This window comes from Schistocerca americana, chromosome 3 (genome assembly GCF_021461395.2).
Source record: "Schistocerca americana isolate TAMUIC-IGC-003095 chromosome 3, iqSchAmer2.1, whole genome shotgun sequence".
NCBI classification, from domain to species: Eukaryota; Metazoa; Arthropoda; class Insecta; order Orthoptera; family Acrididae; genus Schistocerca; species Schistocerca americana.
Genome location: NC_060121.1, coordinates 320,501,158 through 320,515,702, shown reverse-complemented (window position 1 = coordinate 320,515,702; position 14,545 = coordinate 320,501,158). Strand labels below are relative to the sequence as shown.

The following is a 14,545-nucleotide window of genomic DNA, read 5'->3' as shown; positions in this document are numbered from 1 at the left end:
TGTCGACGATAGTCTACGCCTCGTTTCGTTACCCTCATGGCAAACCATGCTGTGCTTACTATTCGGCAAGATAATGAAAGTTCCTACTGCTAGTCTTCGTGCGTGCCAAACCTTAACTTGGCCAGAAAGGTCGCCAGGCCTCTCCTCTATTGAGAAAGTTTTGAGCATTATGGGTAGGCTGAGCCGTGCATAGCTCGTGCTCATGTCATTTATTGTTTGTCATCTTCTATTACGGTACTGCCGCCTCGTTTTCTTGTTCAGTTTAGCGGCGTAACCTTCGACCATAAATATAATAGACTGGCCCTGACGTCATTTTCGTGGCTCCAACATCTCTGGGCTAAAGTCACGTGGATGTTGGCAAAACATGGTTGTTTCGTGTTGCGCTTATGGCTGTACTCAGCGTTTTGTCGGGGGAAATGGCATTACATTTCACGTGTAAGTGTTTCTATGATAGTGCAGATGCGTTTATTGAAATCTGCTGAAGTGACTTTTATATGTTTTTTACACTTGAAATAGAGTATCACGTAAATTAAAGTGTTGAAAGTGATGCCTGTAAAGTCAGACTCATATTACATTTTGGAAAGTATCTGTGATAATTCGGCTACAGAAGTAAGTATAATCGTTTCTCGTTCCTACTCATAGGTTCCGTAAGGATGAAAACCGAAGGCAGCTTTGGATACAGGCCCTGAAACGGAAAAACTTTAAGCCATTTGCACATACGCGCCTTTGCTCGAAGCACTTCGCGGAGAAGTGTTTTGATAGGTTAGTTATTATTTACAATGTATATTTATAATTTGTATTTACAGTGTCTGTAATTTTTAAACCTAGGCTCCAAAATTATTTTCTGAAACTGCAAAGTCTCACCTTTCCTCTAAAATATCATTTTTTTTAAACTGATAGTTTAAACTTTTATAAAAATAGTGGGAACTGAACCTTCGAAGTGGACCTAAAATTGATACTCTAAGATGGACCTGCTCCTAAAGTAAACAATTTTTGACACCTGTAGTTGACATAATTCCCTAGCCCGTTTTCTTTTATAAGTGACTAGAGCTCGAAACGTGGCGAATACAATGTTTAAAGTTTTGACACGAGCCCACTCTTACTGTTTAAAAGAATTTTAACGACATTTTACTATAATTGATAGTTTATAGTAATTTGGTCCCGCTGCCCACCAGAGTGGCGTTCGATATATTTGTTAGATTTTATAAATGGTACTTTGAACAAATCCAGGTCAAATGTAGTTCTGGCATAATTTTTCACAAAAATAAAAAGTAGTTTTTGTTGGAAGCGTTTGGCAGTCAATTGAGAAATGTGGGGAAAATCCGATACAAACATAGGATGGCAGACCGCTGATTTGAAATCCCGCCACGTTTTGCCAACAGTCACGTGGTTTATGTTGGAGCCACACTAGCCCTATAGCTTCTGCACAGCAAGGCCAGTCTACTAGTATCTATGGTCGAAGGGCGTAACTAACTTTCTGCGTGACTTGTCCGTATCGATAAGTGCACTGTCGTACCATCTATGGAGTGACCGATAGTATTTCTGGGTCGTTGTGTGTTTGGCAGTCAGTTCGGCAGAGATCAGCAGTGCAGTTGGGACGCAGCAGCAGTGAAGTCGGGGACGGAGCGCCGGTGAGGAGTGGACAGCCAGTGCTCGCCCACCGCTGGCTACACACATGAACTGTCCGACGGAGAGAGATTGGAGGGGGACGACCGTTGGTTGGTCGTCTCATCGACCGACGTGTATTTGGTCCTTTCACCGTTTCCGAGCCTGCGCAGTCGGTCGGTTGCCGTGGAGCAGCAAGGAAGTCCCCATCGCGCGGAGTCGGCCCGAAGCCGCTGGTGGCGTGCACGTGCGGTTGCTGCTTGCGAGTGCTACGAAGTTCGTCGCCCACCGATCTTGGTCACGAAAGTTGAGTCCTCACCTAACCTACTATCGAGCCTCAACTGTTTGCATTTCTTCGTTTGATCGTACTTCTCGCCTTAGGATAATCCTGCGAGCAACACCGTGTGTGTATTTAAGTCGACTAAGATTCCAGCCTTGTTCATGTGGAGTTTAACTTAATTTAATTTATTCCCTGTTATTAAAGTCGACCAGCGGTAGTTTCTGCCTTGTGGCCGTCGACGTACCGGATACCTGCGCTGGTCGTTGACGTAATTTTCGGTGGTGAATTTTCCTCGTCGTGTTGTTGCTGTTCAGCGCGGCGTGTAGATCGACAGCTGATGTGTTGTTGGTCGTGGTGGGCACCACTAGTCTGTGTGTCGTTGCGGTTGTTTTGCTGGTTGCGTCGAGCGGAACTGATTCCTTGATTGGTCGGTGGGCTGTCTGTCGGTTGGGTTGCCTTCAGATTAAGACGTTGTTGGTCAGGCATGTCTCACCTAAACGTGCGTTAGTGTTACAATCCCAGGCCGACCCTTGGGAACTTCAGAGCGCCGTTTCTTGTGTGCTACATAGTTATTTGGTTGATGTGCGGCCTTAGCCGAGGTTAAATATTTCTTAAATTAAAGTTCTTGCCTTGCCCTTTGGTATGAAATGTTTTCAGATAAGACCTTCTGCCTTTTGATTGTAACTTTTCTTATTGCCTAATACGCGGCCTCCAACCGAGTTCCATTAAAATTAAATTGTGAAGACCTTCAGCCTATTTAGATTGAAGATATAGAAAATATTTTTGGGTGAAAGCTGCAAAGATCCTTGTAATTCAATTTCTTGCTTAGGCCTTGTGTTTTGGATCTTGACTGTGGCCTACAGCAGACCTAAAGTTAATCAAGGGAGGTCAATTAAAGTTTTAAATGTTTTGCATCCTTGTTGTAATATTGTGCGTTGATAAATAAAGTTTGTATGTTCAGTGCAGCTGACAGGAACTCATTTTGGCCCCTTTCCACAACCTAATCAGCTCTGTCCTGTTAGCGCAGGAGTTTCACAGGGCTCTGCAAGCATCTCACGGTTTTAACGCTCTAAAGCTCTAATTGGACAGAAATGGTCACGATGTCCTTCAGGAGGGTAGCCAACAACTCTACCAATCAGTACCGAGCCGAACAACTGCTTGCGTTATTGACTTGCTCATTTTGTGGAGCTCTTTCTCTTGAATAAATCATCCAGTTTTTCTGAAATTGTGATCATTTGTTTGTCTTTGCATGTACTTGCGTCTACCGATTTCCGCCCTTCGCGATCCGTCTTTCTTTTAGAGTGTGCAACACGAACAGCAAAGGTCCCAACTCAATTGCCACGACAGGCTTGAAGTTACTTGAAACATTAGACAGTACAGTTTTGTGTAACGTTTTTCCTTTGCCGCATACCGGGACAGAAAAACCAAACAGTTAGAAAAGGACAACTGATTTCCTCAAAACTACACCACTGCCCATTAAAATTACTACACCACGAAGATGACGTGCTACAGATTCGAAATTTAACCGACAAGAAGAAGCTCCGGTGATGTGCAAATGATTAGCTTTTCAGAGCATTCACACAAGGCTGGCACCGATGGCGACACCTACAACGTGCTGACATGAGGAAAATTTCCAACCGATTTCTCATACACAAACAGAATTTGACCGGCGTTGCCTCGTGAAACATTGTTGTGATGCCTCGTGTAAGCAGGAGAAATGCCTACCATCACGTTTCCGACTTTGATAAAGGTCGGATTGTAGCCTATCACGATTGCGTTTTATCGTGTCGCGACATTGCTGATCGCGTTGGTCGAGATCCAATGACTGTTAGCAGAATATGGAATCGGTGGGTTCAGGAGGGTAATACGGAACGCCGTGCTGGATCCTAACGGCCTCGTATCACTAGCAGCCGAGATGACAGGCATCTTATCCGCATGGCTGTAGCGGATCGTGCAGCCACGTCTCGATCCCTGAGTCAACAGGTGGAGACATTTGCAATACAACAACCATCTGCACGAACAATTCGACGACGTTTGCAGCAGCATGGCCTATCAGCTCGGAGAACATGGCTGCGGTTACCCTTGACGCTGCATCACAGACAGGAGCGCATGCGATGGTGTACTCAACGACGAACCAGGGTGCACGAATGGCAAAACGTCATTTTTTCGGATGAATCCAGGTTCTGTTTACAGCATCATGATGGTCGCATCCGTGTTTGGCGACATCGCGGTGAACGCATATTGGAAGAGTGTATTCGTCATCGCCATACAGGCGTATCACCCGGCGTGATAGTATGAGGTTCCACTTGTTACACATCTCGGTCACCTGCTGTTCGCATTGACGGCACTTTGAACAGTGGACGTTACATTTCAGATGTGTTACGACCCGTGGCTCCATCCTTCATTCGATCCCTGCGAAACTCTACATTTCAGCAGGATAATGCACGACCGCATGTTACAGGTCCTTTGCGGGCCTCTCTGGATACAGAAAATGTTCGACTGCTGCCCTGGCCAGCACATTCTCCACATTTCTCACCAATTGAAAACTTCTGGTCAATGGTGGCCGAGCAACTGGCTCGTCACAATACGCCAGTCACTACTCTTGATGACCTGTGGTATCGTGTTGAAGCTGCATGGGCAGCTGTACCTGTACACGCCATCCAAGCTCTTTTTGACTCAATGCCCAGGTGTATCAAGGCCGCTATTATGGGCAGAGGTGGTTGTTCTGGGTACTGTTTTCTCAGGATCTATGGACCGAAATTGCGTGAAAATGTAATCGCATGTCAGTTCTAGTGTAATATATTTGTCCAATGAATACCCGTTTATCATCTGCATTTCTTCTTGGTGTAGCAATTTTAATGGCCAGTAGTGTAAAAGACGGAGGGCTCTGTTGTGCCGCATTGTGGACAGCGCACCGACCTTGAAGGCTTCTCGGCGCGCGTTGAAGAATAATGCCAGCAACAGGCCGGTGGCGAGCCCCAGGTGCGCGGCGGAGGGTAGTGGCACCGGCAGCGACAGGTGCTCGTACAGCGCCAGCGCCGACGGGCTGGGCGGCGCCTCGGCGCGCAGCTCTGCGGGCAATGCCGACACCTGTTAGCACTCACTTCCGGTGAACGTTCTTGTGACGGTACTACCCGTCACCATGCGCGCGGCAAGTTGTAATTATTGCGGCTTCACGTCGCCTCTGTAACCAACCTTCTGGCCACACGGTGAGTTGGAAGTGCTACGTCTGCGTAAGCAGAAGAAACTAACGATCAAAGTCCGAAAACAATTTTTTGGTCTGTTCAATTAACCAAAACAAATTCTCCAAGTATAGCACCAACACAAAACAGTGATCAGTCTTCGAATCACAACTACATACAAGGATAATATAAAAAACAACTGAAATAATTTCCTACTAGTCTCCGCCAGAGACTTCTCCGATATACCAAGCCTAATCCAGAGATCAGCGAGAAGATCCAAGCCGGGCTGTCGGGCTGGCAGCTATCCATGTCTTCTGGCGGTCGATGAACTGCCGATGTGCGGCCGAGCGAAGGCCTTTATAGCGCTTCGGCGGATGAGTACCTCGGAACTATATTCCATCACGTGATTTGACGTTATTATGTGGACCGGTAGTGGCCCCTGGTGGCCGCTGGTGTCTTTGTTGTGGTGTTGTTGTTGTGGTTGTTGCTGTGGCCGTTCATCAATATTGCCTGTCGGTCGTGTGGTGGTTCGGTGTGCCTGCAAGGCGGGCAACCTGCGGCTGCAGGCTGTCAGTTTGGTTGCTGATACTCTAGGTGCCGTGATGTCTGGTGGAGAAGGTCACAGCAGGAAGGACGCTAACAACAAGGTCGGTTGGAATGCCATCCACTGAAATAAATTAGTATTTTTAAGAGCAATTAAATATACCATATATCAAATGTTCGTTGATATTAGAGAATGGGATTTTCACTCTGTGTGCGCTAATATGAAACTTCCTGGCAGATTACAACTGTGTGCCGGACCCAGATTCTTACTCGGGACCTTTGCTTTTCGCGGGCAAGTGCTCTACTATCGGAGCTACCCAAGCACGACTCACGCCCCGTCCTGCAGCTTTTACTTCTGCCAGTAAATGGTTCAAACGGCTCTGAGCACTATGCGACTTAACATCTGAGGTCATCAGTCCCCTAGAACTTAGAACTACTTAAACCTAACTAACCTAAGGACATCACACGCATCCATGCCCGAGTCAGAAATTGAACCTGCAACCGTAGCGGTCGCGCGGTTCCAGACTAAAGCGCCTAGAACCGCTTGCTCACACCGGCCGGCCTTCTGTCAGTACCTCGCCTCCTACCTTCCAAACTTTATAGAAGCTCTTCTGCGAACCTTGTAGAACTAGCACTCCTGAAAGAAAGGATATTGCGGGAACATGGCTTAAACACAGCCTTGGGGATGTTTCCAGAATTAGATTTTTCACTCTGTAGCGGAGTGTGCACTGATATGAAACTTCCTGGCAGAGCTTCTGTAAAGTTTGGAAGGTAGGAGGCGAGGTACTGGCAGAAGTAAAAGCGGTGAGGACGGGGCGTGAGTCGTGCTTGGGTAGCTCAGATGGTTTCATTGGCAATTTTTCACACTAATTATATATATACACTCCTGGAAATTGAAATAAGAACACCGTTAATTCATTGTCCCAGGAAGGGGAAACTTTATTGACACATTCCTGGGGTCAGATACATCACATGATCACACTGACAGAACCACAGGCACATAGACACAGGCAACAGAGCATGCACAATGTCGGCACTAGTACAGTGTATATCCACCTTTCGCAGCAATGCAGGCTGCTATTCTCCCATGGAGACGATCGTAGAGATGCTGGATGTAGTCCTGTGGAACGGCTTGCCATGCCATTTCCACCTGGCGCCTCAGTTGGACCAGCGTTCGTGCTGGACGTGCAGACCGCGTGAGACGACGCTTCATCCAGTCCCAAACATGCTCAATGGGGGACAGATCCGGAGATCTTGCTGGCCAGGGTAGTTGACTTACACCTTCTAGAGCACGTTGGGTGGCACGGGATACATGCGGACGTGCATTGTCCTGTTGGAACAGCAAGTTCCCTTGCCGGTCTAGGAATGGTAGAACGATGGGTTCGATGACGGTTTGGATGTACCGTGCACTATTCAGTGTCCCCTCGACGATCACCAGTGGTGTACGGCCAGTGTAGGAGATCGTTCCCCACACCATGATGCCGGGTGTTGGCCCTGTGTGCCTCGGTCGTATGCAGTCCTGATTGTGGCGCTCACCTGCACGGCGCCAAACACGCATACGACCATCATTGGCACCAAGGCAGAAGCGACTCTCATCGCTGAAGACGACACGTCTCCATTCGTCCCTCCATTCACGCCTGTCGCGACACCACTGGAGGCGGGCTGCACGATGTTGGGGCGTGAGCGGAAGACGGCATAACGGTGTGCGGGACCGTAGCCCAGCTTCATGGAGACGGTTGCGAATGGTCCTCGCCGATACCCCAGGAGCAACAGTGCCCCTAATTTGCTGGGAAGTGGCGGTGCGGTCCCCTACGGCACTGCGTAGGATCCTACGGTCTTGGCGTGCATCCGTGCGTCGCTGCGGTCCGGTCCCAGGTCGACGGGCACGTGCACCTTCCGCCGACCACTGGCGACAACATCGAAGTACTGTGGAGACCTCACGCCCCACGTGTTGAGCAATTCGGCGGTACGTCCACCCGGCCTCCCGCATGCCCACTATACGCCCTCGCTCAAAGTCCGTCAACTGCACATACGGTTCACGTCCACGCTGTCGCGGCATGCTACCAGTGTTAAAGACTGCGATGGAGCTCCGTATGCCACGGGAAACTGGCTGACACTGACGGCGGCGGTGCACAAATGCTGCGCAGCTAGCGCCATTCGACGGCCAACACCGCGGTTCCTGGTGTGTCCGCTGTGCCGTGCGTGTGATCATTGCTTGTACAGCCCTCTCGCAGTGTCCGGAGCAAGTATGGTGGGTCTGACACACCGGTGTCAATGTGTTCTTTTTTCCATTTCCAGGAGTATATATATATTAGATGGTAGAGCACTTGCCCGCGAAAGGCAAAGGTCCCGAGTTCGAGTCTCGGTACGGAACACAGTTTTAATCTGCCAGGAAGTTTCGTTTGTTGATATGGTTGGTTAAAAGAAACAATAAAATGTAACATTTTATTTAAATAAATTACATATAACTCTATGCCCAAAAATTTTCGGTACTGCTTTACTAGTGTCAAATCAAATAATCAGGTACTTTCATCACATTACTTGGCTGGACCACTGTATTCCAACAAAGTCGACAATTCATTATAAAATAATTAAAAAATAGCAAAAAATGTAATAAGTGTTCCATAGGTGTTTGTGGCTAAACACTGTTCAGCATACATTGTTGAACCTTGCCTCTGCAGCTGAGGAATTGTATGCGTTTCTATGTTGACCCATAGACATCATCAGTTACAGTTACATTGGGGACGCGATCATCGAGACTGCTCCGTGAATCACTGGAAACGTGTCGTTTAGTCGGATGAATCACCTTTCTTGTTACAGATTGATTCTCGAGGCCCGATACACCGTTACCCAAGTGAATGGCTGTTCGGAGCATTCACTGTACCACGATCACAGGCTGTTGGGTGATGTTCACGTGGTCTTCCATGACACCTATGGTAGTAATCGAAATAGCCATGACGGCTGTGCTGCATGTAAACATTATTGCGGCACACGTGTATCACTTCATGCTTGACGTCTTTTCCGACAGGAATGGCATCTTCCATCAGGTTAGCATATCACAAGGCCGGAATCGCGCTGCAATGGTACGACGAGGATGACAGTAAACTGATAACATCTTGACCGCCAAATTCGTCTGAAATGAACCTGCTGGCTCACATGACGGACACTGCAGTCGCCAGGTATTGCCCACTGGCTGAGAATTTACGAGAATCGAGTGACCTGTGCAATGGCATCTGATGTGACATACCTCTGTAAACATGCCAAGAACTTATCGAATTCAAGTCATACAGGACTGTTGCGACCAAAATACTAGTAATGCTTTGAGTCAGCATTTATTTATGTATTTACTTCCTGAGAAAGCCAGCGTTGCCAAGGTATTTATTTATTCCAGTGTTCTCTTTCACCTCCTCCTCCATAATGTCTCTATCTGTCTCGTACTTCCACCTCTCTCCATCCATCTACTCTTCCCCCTCTCTCCGTCCATCACCTCCTCCTTCTCTTTCTACCTGTCTCCTTCTCCCCCTCTCTGTCAGTCTCTTCCATCCTCTCTATTCACCTCCTGTTTCCTCTATTTCTGTCCATCCCCTCCTCCTCTCCCTCTGTCCATTTCCTCCTCCCCACGCTCTGTCCATCTCCTCCTGCTCTATCTATCCATCTCCTCCATCCCCTCTCTTTGTCCTCCTTCTCACCCCCTCTCTCAATACCCTTATTCTTCCTTCCTAACTCCACAGAACTGTGAACGACTTCTTGTGTACCGCCTGTAACGCATTGCGATACTACCCTCACAACACGCCGTTTCTGCGGGAAATCCAATTGGACAGGCGATTCTCTGGATTCTTAACAATATTGAAGAACTATTTATTCAACGTCCAAGCCCCTATGGGAGGTAGGTGTCCTTACCTCCAAAGCACTTCTTTCCAGACAGTAAGCAGCATATGTACCCAGTTTGGTTGATATCCATACAGTGGTTTAGATGGAGGGTGGATGTTTACATAGCGACATCCACCCACCCATCCATCCAGCCATCCATCCATATATATGTATCATGGCGTGAGAATGGCCTGTCGTGCTTTATTCATTGCTAAAGCTGAACAGTTCTTTAGCTTGATTAAAATCCATTATACTTTTTCCATGTGTCTGATGATAACTTTAAGCAAACAATTCATACATTATGGATAGATCTGTGGTTTACTTACATCTTATCTGACTTGTTAAATAGAATAGTTGCTCCATTAAGACACAAAAGAATTAAAGACATTACCTGCCAGTGAGCACTGATTTATATCAGTGGGGCAAATTGATAACGTACGCCAGACTGGGTTTCGAACCTGGGTCTCCTGCTTACTATGCAGATGTGCTAACAACTAGGCCACACAGACACAGTGGTCACCATAGTTGCACTCACTACCCTAGCATACCTCCCATCAAACCCAAAATTCTTAAGTTATACCACACACTACTATGTGCTAGGGTAGTCTATGCGGTTGTGGTGACCACTGAGTCCAGATGGCATACTGGTCGGCGCATCTGCCTAGCAAGCAGAAGACCCAGGTGCGAATCCCGGTCTGACACAAATTTTCAACTTATGCCATTGATATAAATCAATGCCCACTGGCAGCTAATCACTTTAATTCCTTTGTATCTTGATGCATAGTGGCGACAGGGTCAAAATGGTTTATTTTCTTTTGGGCATATCTGAAAGAACAGACATCACACATATAATTACAGCATTGATCTCGTTAGGAACTGTTTTCGTCTTTCGACAAGAAATATAGAAAGCGACTTTTCGATGTGCACAGAAAATCAAACGACTTAGCGATACTGTAGAAAGAAACTGAAAAGTTATGTGCCATATTTTATGCGAACCAATGTTTGTGAAAGCATTACTACTTTTCAATAGCTCATGAATCACAAGACAGAACAATATAAAATTAAATAATTCATACATAAGATGATTATGCTGTAAAAATTTCGTGGAACTGTTTTCCCTAGAAGAATCACGGAGGCCTGAAAATAACTGAAACGGAAGCGAAATATGATAATGACTTCGGAAACACAGTGCTTGCTCCAGACTTGGTTGGCAGCGCTGTACCTCTCCTTGTACGCGAACTTCACGCGTTCCTCTTCTGTACCCCGGCACATGTTTACCTGTCTGGCCACAGAGGGTTTGCAACCAAGAAACTATGACGTTAATTATTGGCCAAATAAAATAATGGATGAGAGTTTTTAGTACAGTAAATGTCTGCAATGTATTCAGGTGATGTTAACTCACACATCAAGAAGTCGCTCTTTGTAATTATTTAAGCTACAGTGGACTTTACATACGGTGAAGAACAATCTGTTTTGTATGTACTACAAATCAATAGAAAAATGTAAGGAGACTGAAACTTACAGAAAAATAATAAATGATGTAACATAATACACAAATGTACAGCTGGAAGTGTGGATATACATGCTTTTACAAACGACAGTAGCATTTGGAAACACTAGCTTGGCTGTAAGAACTTGATTTACTAAGTAAAAAAAAAGTTCATTAGCATTTAAGTCGAGTCATCTTTCCCTTGAATGACACCAGTGCCTAGTTCTGAAACCTCTCAGTTTCTGAATACATATCTGAGTTTCCATTATATCATCAAATTTAGTGCTGTCGTATTCCCTATTAGCCAGCTATTTTGAATACCTCTTCATCGATTCAGAATGCTAATTTTGCTGGTAATGAAGACCTCATATTATAAAAACAAAACGCACAGATTAATCGAAGTGAGTCAGAAGCATAATAAAGAATCACAACTGAGCAATAATGGGCGATTCCCGCACCATTCTGCTAGAGTTTGTAGAAGGAAAGTGCTGTACAGACTTACATTGTTTAACAGTTACAAGAGAACAACACAATACACATCCGTCACTACGATGTACTAATACGATGGTTCCTCATTTGTAGGAACTCCTCCCGGACAGTAATGTAGATCATTGAAGTTACATCGATGTATAGTTCAACACATTGTTGTCGTTTGAAATCGTTTGACCCGTAGATGATGCTTCAGGTGGCTAAAATAAATCTGAATAGGCTAAGTTCAGCCGTTCGTTTTATGCGGGTAAATAAAGTCAGAGCATGAGAACTTGGCTGATAAATGGTAGCATCTGTGTTCTTACGCATTATATGTACTGCAAGCGCTTGCGTAACCTTCTATTTCAGGAAGCACGTAAGTTGATTTAACAGAGAGAACACGAGGAAAGATGGCGTTTTACGGATTCAGGAAACTTTTCGTGGGTACCCTGTGTGGCATCAAGTTTGTCGAGTTCTCCTTGATACAAGGCAGCAGTCCTATATTCTCCGTGCAGGTCGCTATAAAACCACATTCAAATTTTAATGCGTTTTTTTCTGTTCGTGCCAGTTATGCAAGCAGTTGTCACAGAGGAATTAAAAGCCATTCGTTACCTCCGACGTTCAATCTCTCAACTGGCGAAAGGAAGGGAAGACTCATTTCGAAGGGTTATGAAAATACATTGCCTGAAGAAAAAAGAGATGCACCTATAAAAGAAGGTCGGTTTTAAAAGTAATTCTGTACTCATACACACCATCGGTATGTATTTATTTGATTAGAGTTCAAACTGCCTGTGACAGATGGAACGGCAACCAAGTAGATTAGTGTCGCTGGTGTTTGGTGTTGTTGTCAGACCTGGTAGGTTATATAAGAGGTGTGAACAGAGTCAGACGTTAAGTGATCACCGTGAAGGATATGGAGATGTCACACACTTTTATGAGACAGCGTTGTCAACATCAGACCAAAGCTTCATTATGGGTCTCCATTTGGCCAGCTGATCAATTTATGGGGCATACGCATATGACAGTAGCGCGATGTTGGACGCCATGGGAACGAGAGAGCGGATATACTCGTTGTCAAGGTTCCAGTCGTCCCGGAAGTTGATGAATAGAGCCGTATTGTGTTCAGTGATGAATCCCGGTTCTCCGCTACCATGGAAGATCATCGTCGGCCAATATGGCGGCGACATGAAGAGAGATTGCATTCTTCCAATGTTTTCGAGAGACAATGAGTTGTTACGTCTGGCGTTATCTTGTGGGGAGCTATCGGGCATGAGAAAGTCACAGATGGGATTGACTGAGGGAAATCTGACGGCACAATTGTCCATGAGGGACATCCTGTGTCCTCGTGCGTTACTTCTCCTAAGATGGTATAGTGGTGCCATTTTTCAGCAGGACAACGTTTGTCCACCCCTGTCCACCTATGATCTGCGTGCGTGATGTTGAGGTAGTCCCGCGTCCAGCAAGGATGCAAGATCTGTCCCTAATAGAACATGTGTGGGACCAGCTCGGAAGTCAGCTTCGACACAGTGTCAGTATCCAGAATATCAAGAACCAGTTACAACAACTGTGGGCGTACTTCCCTCAGGAGAGGACACATCAGGTTATTACATCCACCCCTACCGAATTAGTGCAGGCATCCAGGCCAGAGGCCTTCTTTGTAAATTTGTCTTCATATTGTTATCACTGCAATAACACCACATACCCTCGCAACCCGTAAAGTTTCATTCCGTTTCTTCTTCCCCTTCCGTGAGCTTCATTTTCTTTTTGTCACACACTTACGTGAACTATTTTCGATGTACTTGTAGCTTTAATTCTCTATGAAAATCTGAGTTACAGTCCCAACGCGTTACGTCGTCCTTGCAGCACCACTGTCAACAGGCCCCACTTTCCTTCATCTTCTAACGTAAATTCAATCGCTTTACCTTCAAAGACTACGAACCCAATCCTGAAAATTACCATTCCTTCGAACCGTAACCAACCCTTTCCATTCCACTCTGTTCTAAATATAGGAATCTGCCCACACTTTCCTTGTCCAGTTATCAGTTCCTTCCGACATCCTTTTCTGTACAATATCTGCCCCAATACTTCCCACATCACGGCCTCTACCCACAGTTACCAGGGATCTCTATCATATTGTGCTCACAAGAAAGTGAATGTACATCAAATCATCATCATCTTGTCATAAACATCATTACCTATTCTATCTTACAAATTTTTTATAATGAATACTGAAGAGAAGCAATTTGACTGCTGCCAGTCCTCCCCCAGTAGTAGAATTAACCTAAGAATGCGTGGAGAACAGTTCTTACAACAAATCCGTCTCGGGATGGTTATAGTAATCAAACTGATAACTATCCCTCACAAGTAAAAAAAAAAACATTAGAAATGTGACTGAGTTGAGCATTTCCTGATATTCTAGACAGATAATCGCCGTTACTTATCGTGTCAGGAGAAAATGACTAAAAACACAAATACGCACAACGTAAGATAAAATTTAAAAAATTAGAATGTTAAACAACTGGATACCAGCGTATGGCACCTATAAGAGCACCGAGAGTAACTTCTAACTCATAATGGTGGACGTAAGCGACACTTTAATAAGTGGTGTTTGCTCTGCTCTGCCACACCGTCACAGAAGTGCAGACACCACACTAAAATACATTTTTTGGAGACAAGTAATGCACCTTGTGAAGCTAGTGAGCTAGATGACTTTCTTTCTGGTGGCGCATTCTTCTGTTATCTTTCTTGTGTGTGTGTGTGTGTGTGTGTGTGTGTGTGTGTGTGTGTGTGTGTGTGTGTGTGTTTGCGCGTGTGTGTGAATTCCTAGGGGACTAAACTGCTGAGGTCATGGGTCCATAGTCTTACACACTACTTAAACTAACTTATGCTATGCCGAGGGAGGACTCGAACTTCCGGCGGGAGGGGCAGCCCGTGACATGGCGCCTCAAACCGCGCGGCCACTCCGCGCGGCTTATCATTCTTGGAAAACAACATTAACTATTTTTATTCCTGTTTTCTAGTGGTAGTCTTGCAACGTCAAGTACCTACAGTACCTGACGAGCTAAAGTCGCCAGGTAACCTCTTTAAAAATTCAAAAATGGCTCGTTT

The 14,545-nt window shown here is 45.7% G+C and overlaps 1 protein-coding gene across 1 annotated transcript in view; it reads right to left on the bottom strand.

Moving 5' to 3' along the window:
• The window catches only part of LOC124606053, a 172,915-nt gene that overhangs the window by 132,729 nt on the left and 25,641 nt on the right, over window positions 1–14,545 (bottom strand). The window contains exon 3 of the mRNA XM_047138013.1: window positions 4,805–4,956. Coding sequence (XP_046993969.1) covers window positions 4,805–4,956 — 152 coding nt within the window. The remainder of the gene's footprint in view (window positions 1–4,804; window positions 4,957–14,545) is intronic.